Source organism: Podarcis melisellensis (genome assembly GCF_964234715.1).
Source record: "Podarcis melisellensis genome assembly, chromosome: 14".
In the NCBI taxonomy this organism is placed as follows: Eukaryota; Metazoa; Chordata; class Lepidosauria; order Squamata; family Lacertidae; genus Podarcis; species Podarcis melisellensis.
Window position 1 is genome coordinate 12,928,234 of NC_138546.1, and position 15,106 is coordinate 12,943,339.

Consider the following 15,106-nt stretch of genomic DNA (forward strand, 5'->3'; position numbering starts at 1 on the left):
AATTGAGAAATCCAAACTAAGAAAGGTGTAAAGAGCTAGCAGCGATGTGTTGCTTCTGCCCTATTTATCATTTCCCTGGAGGAATGTATGCAATGCTAGTCCTCTGTGCTGGTCCAGGGGGGAGGTTACTGTGGGGCGAGGTCCAGGACCTGAGTCGAGGGTCGGCAGACAGTCCTCCATGGGCAAAGCGGGGTCCACAGCGAGGAGCCGGGCAAGGACAGGAACTCTGGGGGAACCGGACTGGGTGCTGGCCGAAACAGCTCTTCAACGACATTGCTCCCGCAACCTGGGACCGGGCTGACTGGCCTTTATCTTCTCTGAGGCCAGGGGCGGTCCCGGCCCCCAGGAGACCCGCCTCTCCTGGCCTTAAGGCGAGCACTCCTCCTGGGAGAAACCAGTTCCCTTCGTCTCTCTGCCCTGTGCCTCTGCAGTTCAGGAGAGGCTGAAGGGTTACTGGACCCAGGGGGAGACTCACCTGTAGGCACTGAGTCCTCAACCACCTCCAGAGCCAGAGTGGAATCACCTGGTGCCTGCTCCTGAGGATCCGGCACAGGTGCAGGCGCTTCAGAATCAAGGCCCTGCCCCAGTTCAGCCGGCCCTGGAGGCGGGGACTTCTGTGCAGGCTGGGATTCCTCCGGTTCAGCCTCTGAATCGGATTCCCAAGCCATCACATCCTCAGAGTAGGCTCATTGAAATTAATGAACCCAAGTTAGTTCTGTCCTTTAATATCAGTGAATCTGCTCTGAGTAGGACTAGCATTGACTCCAGTCCTAAGGCTTCGATCCTGTACCTCAAGTGTGGGAATGTTTATCAGCCCAAGGGCCACATTCCCTTCTGGGCAACCTTCTGAGGGCTACATGCCTGCGATGGGCAGAGCCAAAGTCAGAAGTGGATAGGGCGGCAAATGCAAATTTTACCTTTTGCACAGTTGACTAGTGTTTTCATAGCCACACACCATCCAGACAAGCAAGTGGCATTGACAGAGTTCATGGACACAGACCAGTCAAACAAAAACAGTTGGGGGACAAAGTGAGGGGGGGTTGCCAGAGAAGAGCTCTGAAAGCTAGACAGAGAGGAATAGATGGTTCTCCATCCTCTGTATCAGGGAACTGCCATCAGCTCAGAGGCGAGAGGTGGAAGGGCAGTTGGGTTACAGGGAGCCTCCAAAGTTCGTGAGAAGCAGCACTTCCTCCACGGAGGAGGGAAGCCATGCCTCTAGTGGGGAAGAGATGCAGGGCTTGGAGGATGCAAGGGAGAGCCAGAGCACCGTGCATGAGCAAAGCGGGGGGGGGGGGAGGCAGGTCTCCCTTTGCCCACGCCCTCTCTGCGCAGTCGGTTTATGTGCAGAGAGGGGAGGCGTAGGATGGGGAGTCAAAAGACTACTCTGCTGGAGAAAGTTTAAGGACCGCCCACTCTCAGATTCTGCTAGTGACTGAGCAAGACATGGAATTGAGACGTTCTGCACTGTAAATGTTTTTGCACTGATAATAAAGCCTTTGAAAAGAGCAGTGGGGGTCTTGCCTGTTCGCTCTCAAGCAAGCACACCGGCAGACGTAACACTCTGCTATGCCGACTTACCTGAGAGTAAGCCCCATTGAACTCAATAACACTTGCTGCTGAATAAATATGCACAGGGCTGCACTGTCAGCACATGATGTGCCCTTCCATGGTTGGTTTTTCACTAAAGAACAGCCACTTAAGAGGGGATGGTCACACTGGGAACATGATCCTGCTGAGAGGGGATTCAATCCCTTGCCCCCACCACAGTTCTGATCTGCCTCCCCAGGGCTGCTACTTACCCCAGAGCAGGGAGAAACTATTTCTCCCAAATACACATATGCTGAAAGTAATGTTGGGCTAAAAATGCCCCCCTTTTGTGGGGTCACAAGAGAGTGAGTGTGATGCAGTTAGAGTGCTAGGCCAGGGGAGGCCAGGGTTCAAATCCCCACGGAGTTATAAAACTCACTGGGTGACCATGTGCCCATTGCACCAGGGAGTGCAATTGACAGGTGGGGAATTGCCAGCGAGAGCGCCCTCGATCAGTTTCAATCAAGGCACATCCAGTGCCAGCACCTGCCATAAGAAAGAAAAGGGCTGTTCTTGCAAAGTTGTTGTTTCACTGGACTGTGCAGTGGCATCCTGGCAATGTGGTGGGAATGTATTTGATGTGATGACATAAAAAAATAAATAAATGTCCAGTAGTACCTTAGAGACCAACTAAGTTTGATGTGATTACAGGAAGAGTGCGAGGGGGACCTGGCGGAGGCAATGCCAGCCCTGGAAGCTGCCCTTTCCGCTCTCGATACTCTGAACCCTGCAGATATCTCCCTTGTCAAATCCATGCAGAATCCACCAGGACCTGTCAAGCTGGTCATGGAGAGCATTTGTGTTATGAAAGGAATAAAGCCAGAAAGAAAGCCTGATCCAAGTGGAAGCGGTAAAACACACACACACACACACACACACAAAAACAACAACAACAAAAACACAAACATTTATTGGGAGAGGTTGTCATGTGCTTCTTTCTTGAAATTGAGCATTGCCATCATATCACTTTATATTATATATTAAGATATTCACCCAGTAGAGTTTAGTCTATTAGGGAAAGTGCTGCCCTGCCCTACCAAGCTAAGCCTGTCCTTAGCCAGCCCTACCTTTGAAGAAACTACAACTAATCCAGAATGCGGCAGCTAGACTGGTGACTGGGAGTGGCTGCCAAGACTACATAACACCAGTCTTGGCAGCCACCAGTCAACACCTACATTGGCTCCCAGTACGTTTCCGAGCAGAATTCAAAGTGTTGGTGCTGACCTTTAAAACCCTAAACGGCCTCAGCCCAGTATACCTGAAGGAGCGTCTCCACCCCCATCGTGGAGGTCCAGCTCCGAGGGCCTTCTGGCGGTTCCCTCACTGTGAGAAGTGAGGTGACAGGGAAGCAGGCAGAGGGCCTTCTCGGAAGTGGCGACCATCCTGTGGAATGCCTTCCCATCAGATGTCAAGGAAATAAGCAACTATCTGACTTTTAGGAGACATCTGAAGGCAGCCCTGTTTACGGAAGTTTTCAATGTCTGATGTTTCATTGTATTTTAAATATTTTGTTGGAAGCTGCCCAGAGTGGCTGGGGAAACCCAGCCAGATGGGTGGGGTATAAATAATAAATTATTATTATTATTATTATTATTATTATTATTATTATTATTATTACTCCTGCTCCCCCTTAGCCCCAGTGTTGCTGTTGCTCAGCAGGAAGGAGGGTGAAGACAAAGTCAGAATTAGTTGACTCTGCCTATCATTGGCTCTAACTCCCCACTACTGTTGACTCTCCTGCATTCTGCCCTAAAATTCCAATAGGCCTTAGCCTCCACTGCATTCAATGAAATAAAATGGACCATCGATACAAGTGTTATGGGAAGTGAGTCATTATATCACCTTCTCCATTTGTTTTGGCTTAAGAATTACTTGGATGCTCAAAAAACTATTTCAGGGGAAAGACAGGGAGGTTGAAAATCTTCCAGATTTGTTAAATGAGATATTCGTATTTTGAAAACATTTTAACATATATGTATTTATGTGAAATTTCAGGTAAAATGATAGAAGACTACTGGGGAAGTTCCAAAAAGGTTCTAGGGGATCTGAAATTCCTCGAAGGCTTGAAGACTTATGACAAAGATAATATCCCATTAGCTGTAATGAAGAGAATTAGAGAGAAGTTCATCAACCATCCTGACTTTCAGCCAGCTGTCATAAAAAATGTATCATCCGCCTGCGAAGGCTTGTGTAAATGGGTGAGAGCCATGGAAGTGTACGACCGTGTTGCAAAGGTGGTAGCCCCAAAACGTGAACGACTCAGGGAGGCTGAAGGTTTGCTCGCTGTACAAATGCAGAAGCTCAATACGAAGCGAGCAGAACTCAAGAAGGTGATTGACCGCCTCCAGGACCTGAATGATGAATTTGAAGAAATGAACAACCGGAAGAAAGAACTCGAGAACAACATTGAAATATGCTCTCAGAAGCTGGACAGGGCTGAAAAACTGATCAGTGGCTTGGGAGGCGAGAAGGATAGGTGGACAGAAGCAGCACGCCTGCTAGGAATTCGATACACTGACCTCACTGGGGATGTCTTGTTATCTTCAGGGACGGTGGCTTATCTGGGAGCCTTTACCGTTGATTACCGTACAGAATGTCAGAAGAAATGGCTGGCTTTGTGCAAGGAGGAGAAAGTCCCATGCTCTACTGATTTCAGCCTGAGTAACACTTTAGGGGACCCAGTCAAGATCCGTGCCTGGCAAATTGCCGGATTGCCAATTGATTCCTTTTCAATTGACAACGGCATCATTGTTTCCAACTCAAGACGGTGGGCTTTAATGATTGATCCTCAAGGCCAAGCCAACAAGTGGGTCAAAAATATGGAAAAGGGCAATAAGCTTTCCGTTATCAAGTTGTCTGACACCAACTATGTAAGGACTTTGGAGAACGCCATCCAGTTTGGAACCCCAGTCTTGCTTGAAAATATTGGCGAGGAATTGGACGCCTTCTTGGAGCCGGTGCTGCTAAAGGCAACTTTCAAACAGCAAGGTGTGGAGTACATGAGACTGGGAGAGAACATTATTGAGTACTCAAGGGATTTCAAGTTTTACATAACCACACGCTTAAGGAATCCTCATTATCTTCCTGAAGTTGCTGTGAAAGTTTGTCTGCTCAATTTTATGATCACCCCTCTAGGGCTTCAGGACCAGCTTCTTGGGATTGTGGCTGCAAAGGAAAAGCCTGAGCTGGAAGAGAAGAAGAACAAGCTGATTGTAGAAAGTGCAGCAAACAAGAAACAGCTGAAGGAGATTGAAGACAAAATCCTGGAAGTTCTTTCCAAGTCGGAAGGAAATATCTTAGAAGATGAAACAGCCATTAAAATCCTCTCTTCTTCCAAAGAGTTGTCTGAAGAAATATCTGAAAAGCAGGAAATTGCCACTATTACCGAAATGGAAATAGATGCCACCCGAATGGGGTACAAGCCAGTAGCCGTTCATTCAGCAACAGTCTTCTTTTGCATTTCTGATCTGGCTAACATTGAACCAATGTATCAATATTCCCTGATATGGTTTATTCACCTCTATGTCCAGTCTCTTGCCAATAGCAGGAAAAGCGATATTTTGGAAGAAAGGATTGAATTCATAATTGACCATTTCACAATCAGCATCTACAACAACGTCTGCCGATCCCTGTTTGAGAAGGACAAGCTTCTTTTCTCCCTACTTCTGACTATAGGGATCATGAAAGGGAGAGATGAGATTGATGATGAGGTCTGGCGTTTCCTTCTGACGGGTGGGGTTGCGCTCGAGAACCCGTATGCAAATCCTGCCCCAGAGTGGTTGTCAGACAAATCGTGGGCCGAAATTGTGCGTGCCTCAGGGCTGAAAAACTTGCGTGGGCTGTTGGATCATGTGGAGTCCAATGTCATGGAATGGAAACTGATTTATGATTCTGCCAAACCTCATGAAGAAGAGTTTCCCGGTGAATGGAATCTGGTCACGGGTCTTGACCGCATGGTCATCCTCCGATGCCTGAGACCAGATAAAATCATCCCGGCCACCCAACTGTTCATCTCAGACAACATGGGGAAGATATATATCGAACCCCCAACATTTGATCTTGTTGGAAGTTACCATGATTCCAACTGCTGCGCACCTCTGATTTTTGTCCTGTCGCCAGGTGCTGATCCCATGGCAGGTGAGGTTTCTTAAATAACCCAACATGAAATCCTCCTTTCATGATACTGCCTTTTTGTTGAACAAAGCTATAATTTCACCTTTCACTACCCACACCCTGAGCAGCTGCTCAAACTCCGACCCAGAGCCATTATTGACCATTATGAGACCAGGATGCTGGACTAGATGGGCCATTGGCGGATCCAGCAGGCTCTTATTATGCTCTTATGAGACCCTCAAACTAGGATCCCCAGAGGCAGCATCTCCTGGACCAGATTCATCTGTAGGTCCAACCTTCCCCTCTGCCTCAGGGCCTGTTTTCCAGCACACAAAATGCACCCAGAGGGAACTCAGTGGGGAAAGACCCCAGCCCATGGTACCCTTTTCATGGAGAGGGTCCCAGGTTCAGTTGCTGGCATCTCCAGGTAAGGCTAGGAGAGGACTGCTGCCAGTCGGTGTGGGCACTACTGGGCTAGATGAACCCATGTTCTGACTCTGTATAAAGTAGCTTCCTGCTGACATTCCTTAATTTTTCTGTATGTTGGGTGCAAAGGTCTTTGTAACAGCAGCTTGCCAGAAAGTCCTCCAAAAAGCACTTGTAATTCCCCATCACCACCTTTAATTATTATTATTATTATTATTATTATTATTATTATTATTATTATTATTATTTGTATCCCTCCCATCTGACTGGGTGGCACTATGGGCAGCGTCCAACATATATAAAAAACATAATAGCATATACAGGGCTGCCGTCAAATGTCTTCTAAAGGTTACAGTTACTTTAACTGAGAAGATTCCATTTGGGTTTCTTGAATAAAACCCTGCACATTTATTAAAACAATTTGTATTTAAATATTTGACACTAGGCTTGTTGAAGTTTGCTGATGATCTCGGCATGGAAAGCATCCAGACTATTTCACTTGGCCAGGGCCAAGGCCCAATCGCAGCTAAGATGATTAATCAGGCTATAGTGGACGGGACTTGGGTTGTGCTGCAGAACTGCCATCTCGCAACCAGCTGGATGCCTGCTTTGGAAAAAATCTGTGAAGAGGTTATAGTACCTGAGAATACTCATACCAAGTTCAGGCAAGAATTCAATTTCTATTATTTAGTCTACATGGATGCTGTAGAAATCTCATTTCCTGGGCTCCAGACAGCCTCTTTTGCTGGTCAGGAAAGTGGTGCAATGAAAGTTCTGATCCCCTGGGGTTCCGGGGTCACAGAGGACATGGCAGCAGGCTTTTTAAAAGAAGGTAATATTAAGTAAATATCTCTTCCCACTGAGGCCATGTCAGATAATATCACAGTGAGCAGGGTCATGCAGGTAAGATCAGGCTCAGTAGCATGTGCCTCGATTTAGCAGTATCAAGTTCAGGGCCAAGGTCACATCTATATGTTAGTACAGTGGTACCTCGGTTTACAAACACCTCGGGTTACAAACACTTCGGGTTACAGACTCCGCTAACCCAGAAATAGTACCTCGGGTTAAGTACTTTACTTCAGGATAAGAACAGAAATTGTGCGGCGACAGTGGGAGGCCCCATTAGCTAAAGTGGTCCCTCAAGTTAAGAATGGTTTCAGGTTAAGAACGGACCTCTGGAACGATTTAAGTTCGTAACCAGAGGTACCACTGTATAGAAAGCCCTTAACAGCTTGTCACTAGTTTACTCGTGAGATCGCCTTATTCCATATATGCCTACGCAACTGCTTTGATCTGTGGAACTGGCACTGTTATGGAATAATACTTGTTCCGCATTTGTAAGAAATTGATATTTTCAGTTGGAGCTCCCAAGCAGGTACCTTCACTGTACTCTTTTTGGTGCCTGCTAAAAACACATCCATAAATATAGAATCTTGACTTACATGTGAATCTGCTTTCCCTCCCTGCCCCCATCGTTGATTTTATTTATTTTTGAATGTTTTCAATAGTTGTTGTTTTATTTTAGATGATTTTATTTTTATGATTTTATGATTTTACTCTTTCTGTAAACTGCTTTGAGGTTTTCTTGCAATCAAGTGGTATATAGATCTTGTGAAATAAATAAAAATACGCCCAGATTTAGGCAAGCCCTATCAGGACCACGGAAAGGTCCTGTGACCTCCAGTGACTGCAGTCTTCCCTTTGTTGTGCTTAATGGGCGGATGTTGTCTCAGCAAAGAGGTTAAGGCTGGCAAACTCTGCTCTGCAATTAACCCTGCCTTTGCAGAGGAGCTGGCTGTGCTCTTTAAAGGGCTATTGTTCAGTTCCATAACTGCTGACAAGACTGAAGAAGCTAAATGCTACCGGGGACTCATCCTAAGGGTTTGAGGGTGGCAGGAGAACTACATCTTCTGGCTGGAAAGGCATGGAAGGAGGTGCTGAAAGGTCCCCTCCTTGCACAGGGCTGCCTGCTTCTCCTCTTCATCAGAGTCTTCCTCGGGGCAGGGTGGGGGCCCAGATTTGGGGATCATTACATTTTTTAGAACTGACCCTCTGCAGTTTTCACTTTTTCACTGTCACTACTACATGTCTTGGTGGTGACTGACCCTCTGCAGTTTTCACTTTTTTACTGTCACTACTACATGTCTTGGTGGTGACCATTGTACTCCTGGTTGCAAAGAGGGGGTTGAGGTGGGGTTTGTGTTGGTGCTTTGTGACAGTGCTAGTCTCCCTTTCTCTTGCACATAAGAGCTTTCTATGTAGCAGGATCCCCCTTCTAAAAAAACTAAAAAAACACAAAGGTGCATTCATCTGAGCTCCTGTCTTGAGTCTGATGTGGTACGGTCCAGACACAGCTTGACCACCTCAACGAGAGCCAGGCCTCTAACACATTTGTTACAAAGGCACACACAAGATACTTAACCATTATTCAAATGTGTGAAAATTAGCTTGTGTATCTTCACCAGGGGTAGCCAAGGTGGTACCATCCAGATGTTGTAGACCACCATTCCCACCAGCCCCAACCAGCATAATAGTTTTATTATTTATACCCCTACCATCTGGCTGAGTTTTCCCAGCCACTCTGGGTGGCTTTCAGCACATATTAAAACATAATAAAATGTAAAACATTAAAAATTTCCTGATACAGGGCTGGCGCGTGGCCAGTAGTCAGGGTTGCTAGTTGTCTAAAAACATCTGGAGGGTGCACACACTGGCAACCCCTGATCTACACATAGACAGCATCCACACCATGTAACCAAATTTATTTCTGCTCCCAACTTTCATTAGGTTGTGGCTGACTAGTTATCCATCCGAAAAGTTTCCTGTCAGCATTCTCCAGAACGGAATAAAAATGACCAACGAGCCACCTAAAGGAGTGAGAGCAAATCTCCTTAGATCCTACCTCAACGACCCAGTTTCTGACCCCATGTTCTTTAACAGTTGCGAAAAGAAAGAAATTTGGCAGAAGCTGCTGTTTGGCCTCTGCTTCTTCCATGCTCTTGTGCAAGAAAGAAGAAACTTTGGTCCATTAGGTAAGATGTTGTGTGCTTTATTGTTTTCAAAAACAATTTTGTGAGTTTTTTGTGGTAGATGGCTCTGGGGAGGTGGGAACAGAAAGTCAAGCCAGAGGAGGTTTGCATATGGTCTTCACCTGCATCCGTCTTTCTCCTTGCCACCCAAGACAAGGTAGATGGTAGGTGGTTCTGTGGCTAGCAGAGGCTGGAGCAGGCTCTGAGATGGTGTCTGTCCAATTCTTTGTCCAGGATGAAAGCAGTATAAATGGTTCCTATCTGCCCCCCTCCACACTTTATCCTCACAACAACATTGTGAGTAGATAAGTCTGAAAGAGTGTGACCCAGTCATTCACTGAGTGTTGTTCCTCAGTAGGGATGGGGGAGAAATCCAACTCAGTTCACCTTTAAAGGCAAATCTACCTTATTCAAAGCCATCCTTCAGAATTCACGTTTCTCCAAATTTTGCGGTTTTCCCAGCCAAGTTGTATTTATAAAAGTTCACATACTGAGGTAAACAGTGCGCAGAATTGCATATGTACATGAAAATTACATATGAATCTGCATTACGTTCAGGGAAGTGGCTTTGGGGAAAATGTACATATGTATTAGGCAAAATTGCACACAAAAATGTGTATATTAGAAATCTGCACTAAAATGCCAGTGAGTTTTTTGTGAGAACTTAACAACAACAACCTCAAACTTGTATAGAAATGTGAAGAACTGCATTTAAGATTGGAAATATTAGAAACCTAAAGTGACAGATTCACTCATCCCTATTCCCGAGTGAGGAATTTAAAGAGGATCTCCTGGATCTACTGCTCTGTCCACAACACCATACTGATGCTATCATCTTATATGTGCTGCAACTCTAAACTAAGGAACAGCACAGCATGGATTAAACAGGCACTGGCAATCGCTTTTGACCCCATGTCACTAATGGTACAACCATTGCACCAATCATTGTGTCAGTCTGTGATCCAGATCCCACAGTTCAGTTTTACATCAGCACATAGCTCTTTCTACGATTAAGCTGGGGCTTAGTTTTATTGAAGATTTCCTCATGTATGTCACTCACTGCCCACTGGGCCATTTTTGCTGCCAAAGGCACCCCAAATAACAAAGGTAAACATTTTTATGTGGTTACAAACTTGGATCTATTGCTCAGATTTCCTACGTGGCCATATAGGGAGCTTCTGTTGAAATCAGCCAGGCGCACTTGTGCCTTTTCTGTGTCTATCAGAATGCAGCTGTTCAGTTTTGAGCTCAGCAGTTTTCAAATGACAGCTGAGGGGCACATAAATAATATTTAACATTAGCAGCTCAAATTAATGTAAGACCTGGAACACATCGTTGCACTATAAGGGAAGTTAATTAAAGAGAAATATCTCCCTCTTGGATACAATATTGAGACAAATGCCTGGGCTTCACTATAGTATTGTTTCAGCTTAGCCTATTAGCATTGAATGGCATTTTATTGTTTGCCATCAGCAGAACAAAGCTTGTTGTATTGCAGACTCACTTTCCCTCCACTCTGACCTGGACAGGTTGGAACATTCCTTATGAATTCAATGAATCTGATCTGAGAATCAGTATGCGGCAGATTCAGATGTTTCTGAATGAATATGAAGAAACCCCATTTGAAGCTCTCACATATCTTACAGGTATGGACATTATGGCTACATTCAGACATAATGCTGGTTTAGCATCATGAAAATGAGCTTAGCGTGATTTAGCTAAACTATGGTTTATCATTACGAATGTGAGCATGTTACAAAAGTGAGCTAAAAGCATGGCTTCTCATTTATGAAAATGAGCCCCCAAGGCTTGCATACATCCCTTCCCCATTCCTCAGTGTGGCCATAGCAAAACAGCTGGAAAAGAGGAGAGGAGATAGAGGAGCATGCAAGTCATCCTGCAGCTCATGTGATGCTGCTTTGTACAAAGTCAGTTCATTGGTCCATCTAGCTCAGTATCGTCTGCTCTGACTGGCTGATACCTTCCTTTGTCACAGGCAAGGATTTCTCCCAGCCTTACCAGGATATGGCGGCGATTGAATCTGGAATCTTGCCCAAAACCATGGTTTCCTGTTACATCTGGGCCACAGTCTAATAGCCGCCACCCTCCACCATACCACCCAAAGTATATGGGGATCCATGATGGGAGTCCAATTCTGACAAAACTCTTATCATCCCTAGTCATGCAAGGCTAGCTAACATATGGCTGTTTATGAAAGATGTCCCACCTGTAGGTTCCAATTTCCCCCTGAGCCCGCTGTATGTGGGCTCCAGTCACCTTGTGAGCAGAGTCTTATCGGTCTCCTTTTTTTAAAGAGAAGGTATCTCTGCACGCTGCATAAACATCTTACCATTTTCATTCTAATGTGTTGTTTCTATTCCTAGGCGAATGTAACTATGGTGGGAGGGTAACGGACGACAAGGACAGGCGTCTCCTGCTCTCTCTACTTTCAATTGTGTATTGCAAAGACGTAGAAGTCCTGGAAAACTACCAGCTTTCCCCAGGGGGGGAATATTTTGTACCATCCTTTGGGACATACCAGGTAAGAGAGCAAAAGGTGTGGATGAAGTACTTTTTCACACAGCGCCTAGTAAAACGATGGAATTCTCTCTCCCCGGCCCCCACCCCAGAAATAATGATGGCCATCAACCTGGATGGCTTTAAAAGTGGATTAGGCAGATTCGTGGAAAAGAAGGCTATCAATGGCTACTAGCCACAATGGCCATTTTCTCCTTCCACTATCAGGGACCAGTAAATGCCGCTGAATACCAGTTGCTGGGAATCACAAGTTGTGCTCAGGTCCTGTCTGCAGGCTTCCCAGAGGCATCTGTTTGCCCAGTGCAAGAACAGGATGCTGGTCTAGATGGGTCTTTAGCCTGGTTGTGCAGGGATTTTCTTATGCTTTTCTAAAATGTGGGCATCACAGTCTGTACCAATTGCGGGCAGTGTGAACAATCCCACCTCCTTATCTAGCAAACCTGCTTGCCGGTGATGATTCTTAAAATACACATATCGTTATATATTTCTTTACAGTCCTACATAGACTACTTGAGAAGTCTGCCAATTATAACCCACCCCGGAGTATTTGGGCTACACGAGAATGCAGATATCACAAAGGATAACCAAGAGACCAACCTGCTTTTCAATAGTGTCTTGCTGACTTTGCCCCGACAAGCAGGTGGCGGCGGCAAATCTCCACAGGTAACAAAATGACACAGTGGCTTCATCTAGTGCTTCAAGCCCTAAATGACTTAGGCCCCAAATATCTAAACAACCACCTCCATTCTGACAGTCCCTTTTGGATGTTAAGGTTGGCAGAAGAGGCCCATCTGGTTATTTGGCTACCCTCAGGGGTGTTGGTAGCCTGGGAGAGGGCATTCTTTGTGGCATCCCCTAAGCTGTGAAATTCCATCCCTTTAGAGATGTGTCCAGCAGCTTCATTATGTAATTTCTATCATATGCTGAAGATGCACCTATTTACCCTGACCGTTGACACCTGACATCCATCTATCCATCGCTCTTACTACGGTGTTTGTATTTAGTGCCGTGCTAAGCAGGGTGGCGCTGTGGGTTAAACCACAGAGCCTAGGACTTGCTGATCAGAATGCCGGCGGTTCGAATCCCCACGATGGGGTGAGCTTCCGTTGCTCAGTCCCTGCTCCTGCCAACCTAGCAGTTCGAAAGTACATCAAAGTGCAAGTAGGTAGATAGGTATCACTCCGGCAGGAAGGTAAACTACGTTTCCGTGCGCTGCTCTGGTTCGGCAGAAGCGGCTTAGTCATGCTGGCCACGTGACCTGGAAGCTGTATGCCAGCTCCCTCAGCCAATAAAGCGAGATGAACCCCAGAGTCGGCCACAACTGGACCTAATGGTCAGGGGTCCCTTTACCTGTACCTTTTAAGCACAACTAAAAGCATAATAAGCTCAAAAGGGCAAATGAGTTTGAAAAATTACATATTTGAAGAATAACATACAAAAAGATGGCAGGTTATTAAAGAGCTACAAAAAATGCTATTTTCAAACATATTCCATTTCAAAAATGTCCAATTTCCTGATTTTAGGAAACAGTAGAGGAACTGGCACAGGACGTCCTGTCCAAGTTACCACAAGACTTCGACCTAGAATATGTGATGGAAATGTACCCAGTACTTTACAGGGAGTCCATGAACACGGTTCTTAGGCAAGAACTTATCAGGTTCAACAGGTAGGATTCTGGGTTTCTTCTTCTTCTTCTTCTTCTTCTTCTTCTTCTTCTTCTTCTTCTTCTTCTTCTTCTTCTTCTTCTCCTCCTCCTCCTCCTCCTCCTCCTCCTCCTCCTCCTCCTCCTCCTCCTCCTCCTCCTTCCCCTCCTCCTCCTCCTCCTCCCCCCCTCCTCCTCCTCCTCCCCCCCCTCCTCCTCCTCCTCCTCCCTGCAATATTAATAGAAATAGTGATGGAGCAGCCACAGGCCTGAAAGCTCCGCGTATATTTTATGTTAGCATAATGGACATCAAGTGAAATCACAGATATTTGCCCACCTGCTATTCCATATAGAGAAGGTGATGGGACTTGCAGTTGATTGTGGCAGGACAATGTCCCCTACTGTACCTTAGGGCATGCAGGCCTCTACTGCACAAAAGAGTTCTATCCTCCAAAATGTTGCTCTCTCTCCTATCACCTGCCAATCTACTCTGCCTAATAATAGGACTGGCCCTCTTTCCTCATTTAACAGCATGCTTAAGGTCATGTGGAAGCCTCCAGTTAACCCTAGGTTTCCATTTCATCTGACCGGGGAGCCTATGGTTAACAGATTCAGGACAGATTCAGAACCATTTCTTCTCCCTCTAGGCTTACAGAGGTTGTCCGCAGCAGCCTTGTCAACCTACTTAAAGCCATCAAAGGCCAGGTGCTGATGTCTTCAGAACTCGAGGATGTCTTCAACAGCATGCTTGTAGGCAAAGTGCCTCCTATGTGGGCAGCCAAATCCTACCCATCCTTGAAGCCTATGGGGAGTTATGTGTCTGACCTTCTCATGAGGCTGGTCTTCTTTCAGGTATGCTTCAGCTCTCATGGTTCAGTGTTGTTGTCAAGATCATTTACACATGAGTAGAGATGGAGGAAGAATTCAATCTGGTTTGCATTTAAACACAGACTTCCCTAATTTGTGCTTTTCAAAGCAATATGTGAACCAAAACACAGCTAGCCTTCAAATTTTGCACTTTTCTGAAGGTTGCAGTGAGGATCTCCAGCCAAGTAATGTGTACAAAAGTGCATGCATTGTGGTAAAGAGTGCATAGAAGTGCATATATTAGTGACTATAACAAACCAAAATGCATTCATTCTATTAGGGAAAATTGCTTGCAAGTATGTGTATATTAGGAGAAATTGGCACTATAATGCTAATTAATTTTCACGAGCACTTTTAAAAAAAGCTCTGCAAAGTGATGTGGAAATGGGGGGGGGTGGATTTAAGACTAGAAAAATGAGATACTAAGAGTAACTGTCTTATCAGTTGAGGTTGCTTTTCTGACACAGTTTCCTTTTGGACAAATAAATGTCCAGCCAGAACTGCCTTTTTATGTAAGTGATTTTACATTGTTTATTTTGTTCTGAGCTTTTAAATTTTGGAATTTGGTGTTTTTATCTTGATGCTGGTCATTGACTGTCATAAAACGACTTGATTTGACTTGAGAAACTGAGAGAGATCAAAATGGGCAGAGTCATAACAATCCTATGCAGGGCCTCCTCAGTAGTTGCTCCCAGACTTTGGGACTCCCTCCCTAGAGAAGTTAAATTGGCTCCCTTCTTGCTGTCCTTCCACAGGCAGATGAACAGCTTTTTGTTCCAACAAGCTTTTGGCAACTGACTGCTTTTAATGAGAGGGTCGGTGCCATGCTGTTTTTACTGTAATCATTTGTATGGGTTTAAAAGATTTTTGTGTGTGTTCATGTGTGTTTTACTTCTGTCAATGT

General features: G+C 45.4%; 1 protein-coding gene across 7 annotated transcripts in view; it reads left to right on the forward strand.

Annotated features, from left to right (window-relative positions):
* DNAH3 (dynein axonemal heavy chain 3) overlaps positions 1–15,106 on the forward strand; it is a 105,472-nt gene that overhangs the window by 87,830 nt on the left and 2,536 nt on the right. For 6 of the 7 annotated variants that reach the window (XM_081888861.1, XM_081888865.1, XM_081888864.1 and 3 more), the window contains exons 52-54: positions 2,239–2,437; positions 3,583–5,724; positions 6,572–7,178. In XM_081888861.1, coding sequence (XP_081744987.1) covers positions 2,239–2,437; positions 3,583–5,724; positions 6,572–6,972 — 2,742 coding nt within the window. In that variant the 3' untranslated portion in view covers positions 6,973–7,178. Of the gene's footprint in view, positions 1–2,238; positions 2,438–3,582; positions 5,725–6,571; positions 7,179–8,913; positions 9,159–10,684; positions 10,802–11,539; positions 11,698–12,188; positions 12,357–13,216; positions 13,360–13,982; positions 14,188–15,106 lie in introns of those variants that run through there. The other variant, XM_081888867.1, reaches the window with a different exon arrangement.